Source organism: Grammomys surdaster, unplaced genomic scaffold (assembly GCF_004785775.1).
Source record: "Grammomys surdaster isolate TR1022 unplaced genomic scaffold, NIH_TR_1.0 125604, whole genome shotgun sequence".
Lineage (NCBI taxonomy): Eukaryota > Metazoa > Chordata > Mammalia > Rodentia > Muridae > Grammomys > Grammomys surdaster.
The window spans coordinates 1,066,441-1,072,217 of record NW_021620447.1 but is presented as its reverse complement, the minus strand read 5'-3'; the positions used below and the strand labels follow the sequence as shown (position 1 = coordinate 1,072,217).

Genomic DNA, 5,777 nt, shown 5'->3' with positions numbered 1-5,777 from the left:
TGATATGGCAGGATACATTAAGGTAAGTATGAAATACGATTGATTCATATCCAGTTCCTTGCCTAAGAGCTCTGTAGCCTGTTTATTTTTAACATTTTTTTCTGACATGAAATTTCTTTATTTTATGCAATTTTAAAGATGGTGAACTATTTTATTTCATTATTGACTTTTGATTGCTTTTTCCTTCCCATAAACATGTTATATATTTACAAGTTTAACTGTGTAAAACTGTGATAAAAAGCCTGAGTGTAGTGTTGCACATTATAGGTGCAGCTCCCATAAAGCAGAGATCACTACATCTGGGCCACATAGCAAAATAGCATCTCAAAAAGAAAAACAAAATGGGCAAAGAAATATCAGCTAAGGGTTACTGACTCCTACATAACACCCAGCAGTAATTTTGTAGTTATCTCCAAGAGTAGAATAATTGTTTTTAGTTTTTCGAGACAGGGTTTCTCTGTATAGCCTTGGCTGTCCTGGAACTCACTCTGTAGACCAGGCTGGCCTCAAACTCAGAAATCTACCTGCTTCTGCTTCCCAAGTGCTGGGATTAAAGGCGTGTGCCACCACTGCCCAGCTAGAATAATTGTTATTGTATGTTTTTGTTTTTATTTTTTAGAAACAAAATAATTGCATACACATTAAATTGTATACAATATTTCATTTATTAATATGATGATGATTATTAATTATTATTTTATTTTGAGCTGTCCAATTCCTTGTAATGCCTTGATTGGCCTCATGTGACATTCCTGCTTCTGCCATGTGAATGCTTTGATTTACAGGTGTGTGCTCTCATTTGTACTCAGCCTCTCTTGTAAGAGAATTCAAAATTTGAAACGTTAGAATTACTATTCCTTATAATCATTAATTTAAAATAGGAAGTTTTTTATTTGTGAAGAATTACTTACTTGAAACTATTATTGATTGATTAGTAAAAGTCCAAAGCATGACTTTTTGGTTTTATTGTGTTCCATTATGCATTTAGGTGTTACTTGTAAAGTTATCACCATATTCTTCAATGGACTTGCGATTGTTCTCTATAAACCTCCGCCCCCAGGAACAGAGGTATCATTTCAAAGTCAGAATGTCATTGTGTCTACTATTTCAGTGGGAGAGGATCTCAACAAAGGGAAAAATGAAGGATGAAAATGAAGAGGAGATTGTTTTGGAGAAGTGGCTCTTGCCTGTAAGAACACACTGTGACAAAGTACCATTGTCTAGTCTGTGTAGATCATGGCCTAAAACCCATGTTCCAGAACTGGGGTGGTCATTGTCTATGTACAAATTCCTATTTTTGTTAAAACAAAAAACAAAAACAAACAAACTCAAAGCATAACAGGTTCGCAACTTTAGAGTTCACCAAAAGCCTCAAACAACAGAGAGTCTTATTTATTTCCATTGTCTACCTATGAATCACCAATGAGTACCAAGAATAATGGCCAACAACACATAGTTAAAAGTTTATGCTTTTAAACACAGGTATGCACACACACAAATTAAAACATTAGTTTTTATTTCTTTTGCGTTTTATAAGACAGGGCCTCACATACCTTAACAGCCCAGGAACTCGGATGGGCTAAAGATGACCTGTGACACCTGATTCTCCTGGAGTTACATCTCATGTACTGAGGATACAAGTCTTTGTTACCACCATTGGCTCACATTGTCATTTTTAATTCTGTCTGTGACTAGTCCCATGTTAATTTTCATTGTTGATTGTTGAGACATTTACAGCACAAAAATTTCAGCTAAGAAATTTATGTGTTAGTTTTGGGGACTAGTTTAAAATTCATGGAGTTAAAGACAACTTTACAGTGTAGGTTTTATATTATATCTCCTTTCTAGCATATATTTTCACAGGAAATTACTGAACTGATAGGATGTAGGGTAATTATCTTTTTTGTGTCCCACTACCCTACAGCCTTAGAAATATTAGAATTCTAAAATTTACAATAAGAATTCTAGGAGGCAATTTGTTAATGTTCACTTTTAACACTAAAACTTTTGACTGATAGCATTGTTCAATTACATATTTTCAGAGAAAAGAACCAGCTTCAATAATGAAAAGTGCCAACTAGACATGACAAGATGTCATGATACACTATTGACAAATGTTTATGTATCAAATTCTTTAAATTTTACAGACTAATTTCCTAATCCATTAATTGTAGTAACATACGCAGAGTTTTATTTAATAGGTATCATATATTGTTATTTAGTGAAAGTTTTAAATTAAATTAAATTATGCAGTTACTGAAAGCTTAAGTATTTCATACACCTTATATCACAGTAACTAAACTCCACCTGTGCAGGTTCCAGACAAATTTAATTAAAATACTGAAAGTGTCGGGTCATTGAGCATTAGCAAAAAATAATTTACTATTGCAAATACTATTTCTACTTAATAAAAGTATTACAGGGCTAAGGATGTAGCTGAGTGTAAATTCTAAATTTGATACTCGATCCTACAAAAATCTATTCAAAAGTAAAGTGATTATATTTGTGTTGTTTTTACAAATCAAATCTTTTACTTTAGTTTTCCCAGCCAGCCAGCCCACAACTGTCCTACCAATGTTAACACTTTTTAAGGTTCAGGAATCAGGTTCTTCATCAGTACAACATAAGCCCAGAAAAAAGACCTGGAAGAAAATTAGAATTAGAGACCCTAGAATTCACAGAATTTTCAATGTTGTGTCTGGTGGCAATCCATGTGCGGTCTATGACTTCAGAACCTGAGAGTTCTAGTAAGTTGAAATTCAAGAAGGAGGGATGATCTAGGAGTTAGACTAGGAAGCCCCTTCAATATTCAGTAAGAGGGGACAGTCTCAGGAAACAGAGGGCTAGACCTGCTTATCTCAGGAAATTTCATACCAAAAATCAATTTGAAAAAAATATACAGCCAAAGTTCAGGTATTTGGGAGGCTAATACTTCCGTCATACAAAGGGACAGTACAAGAAAGACAGGGAAAAATTCACATGATACCTCAGGAGAGACTATTACTCCCTACCGTCTAGACACATTTTAAATACTGCCTCCATTGTGACCAAGAGGAATAGAAGTCAGACTTTCTACAATCCTGTGAGTGGAAGCATGGCATCTTGTGGAAGATGATAAGCTAATGCAATCCTGAGAAGCTTAGTGATAGAAATGTGAAATGAGAACAAGAAAGAAAACAAACTATCTGCACAGACAGAAGGGTATGTCACCCCTTAGGGAGAAGAACCGAAAAATCCCAAACATATTGTCTGATGAACAGGTCAGTACAGAATTGATATCTACAATGATTAGTGTTCATCAATGGACATTGTCTCCAATATGCTCAGTTTTGACATATCCCTTTCACATTTTTTAGTAAACTTGCAAATGAAAATGGCTAAAGGGAACAAATAATTTTGGCACTTGCCTATAAATATTTAGAAAGGATACCTCAATTTGGGATAAAGTGAATACACTAATTCATTGTTCTTGTAATCTTCATTGTTTCCATTTGTAAATTCAGGCAGATTATATGGGTTGGTATGCTGCTTTTAGAATATATTTTCATGATATATGCTTGCCACAGCTTATAATTATTTTAAAATAACTTGCAGGTGTAGCTGCTGTAATTTTGCACATAATCAAATATATCTTAAATTTTGTTATATTTTGATTTTTTTTAACTACAGAAAATAAAAATATAAAACTCTTTCTTAACCATGGAAAAATATTTGACTTTGCTATGTAAATTGGAAGAAATATAAGTAAAATGTAGACCTATTTTTTGTTGCAAATAACTCTGTAAATAATTGAGACATAATTTTTATTAAATCAGAATATTTATATTACACCATTTTATTTTGTATTATTTTATGTGTATGAGTGTTTTGCCTGTTTGTATGTCTGTGCACCACATGCATGCAGTACCCGTAGCTGACAGAACAAGGTGCTGAATTTCTCTGTAACTAGAGTTGAAGATGGTTGTGAACTGCCATGTGGGTGGGTTTCTAGGGACTGAATACTGGTCCTCTAGAAGAACAGTGAGTGCTCTTAACCACTGAGGCATTTCTCTAGCCTCACATGGTTTATTGGCCCACTGTGAGGTTATAGTCTAACATAACAGATAAGGCATGACAGGCACCTGGCACATGATACTGCTGGTCACAGGACATACATACCAGGAAGCAGAAAGAAATGAATACTTGTGGTTCAGTACAATTTCTTCTTTTTATTCAGTCTAGGACCACAGCCTATGAAATGGTCCTGTCCACATTTATGGTAAAGCCTCTCACATCAATTAACCTGATCTGGATAAATCCTAGACATAACCAGATATTTGGCCTCATGGTGATTCTAAATTTCACCAAGTTGACGATCAAGGATGACTATAACCCCTGATATCTTAAAAAAAATGACTTAGAAGGAAAGACATTTGGCGTATGGTTTTAAAGGTTTAGTCCATGGTCATTTGGCTGCGTTGTTGCTGAGCCTCTGGTGAGCCAAAGCATAATGACCAGAAAGCAGAGAGAGGAGCAGATGGTGTTCCAGTATGCCTGCTGAGGACAGGCCCATAGTGACTTACTTCCTCTAATTTCTTAGTCTCAACCACCTCCCAGTAATGACGCCAGCTGGCAACCAACCTTTTAAAGATGCTCTGAATCCAAATTGTAATGCAAGCCTGATAGACTTTGAGAGATGACTTGTCTTTATGTACCTAAGCACATTCTGTGCATGGGAAAGTCAATGTGCTTTTGAACTTGATGAATGCAATCCAGGGGCTTTGTATCTTAGTAGATATATACAATTCAATAAAAACAGCATTCGCTTTCATACTAGGAATATGCTTTTTCATTATAGTTTACATGTGTGAGTCATGTAAGGATAACAAGTTTTTGTGCAGACTTTCACAGATGTAAAATACCTGCTATTTACAAAGGTAACTTTTTTTTTTGGAATGTGCTTACTGTTAAACCTGAAAATTGTGAGGAGAAAGACCAAATCTACGGTTGTCCAATCAAAACAAGCTTTAGTAAATCATGGCCAGAAAGATAGACACTGGCCAGGTCCATACCCAGGATTCCCAGAGGATTGTCAGGTGCTGATAAGGGCAAAACCCACAAGACTACCTTCATCCAATCAGAGGCAAGGATACATCTTTATGTACTTTCTGCCTACACACCTCCTCCTTATATGTGATCAAGCTTATACTGTGCAATTTGGTTAACCGACATTCTTTTCTGAAGTGAAAACTCAGGATTTGTTATATTACATGAACAACAAAGAACAGCCTTCAACATTCAAGGAAGTCATCTGTTTTTGGACAAGGAGAGCATGCAGATTAACTTTAGACCTCTTCATTATTTCATCTTAGTTTATCAAAATGCCCAGTACAATACTTGAGAGTAAATCATGTTAGACACTAGTGGTCATTTCATGGTCTAGGTCCTATCCATAATTCAATGTTTATTTGTCCTGGATCTTTAGTTCTTTCAAATCGAGAAGTTTTCAGTTCTTCCCTTCTTTGGTATGTCATCTTATCTATTGCCAACCCTTTATTTTCAAATTCTATTACTTTGAAACAAATGGAAATTATCATAATTTCTACATGTCAGGAACCTGGGATCAGTCTTATTAGCTGATTTTAGGTTGGAGTCTACTAAGGGATGTTGATTTGCAGGTTAGTCATCTGAAGGACTGCTGGAGATTGGATAATCCTCCTGCAAAAAAGTATATTTATTAATTTGCTCATCAAAAAGAAACACGTCATTCCTTAGTGTGTGAGAGTACATAAGGCTTG

General features: G+C 35.2%; 1 protein-coding gene across 1 annotated transcript in view; it reads left to right on the top strand.

The window, feature by feature from the left end:
* Positions 1 to 1,538, top strand: part of Slco4c1 (solute carrier organic anion transporter family member 4C1) — a 49,724-nt gene extending 48,186 nt beyond the window's left edge. Inside the window, exon 13 of the mRNA XM_028787042.1 lies at positions 989 to 1,538. Coding sequence (XP_028642875.1) covers positions 989 to 1,149 — 161 coding nt within the window. The 3' untranslated portion in view covers positions 1,150 to 1,538. The remainder of the gene's footprint in view (positions 1 to 988) is intronic.
* The last annotated feature ends 4,239 nt before the right edge of the window (positions 1,539 to 5,777 follow it).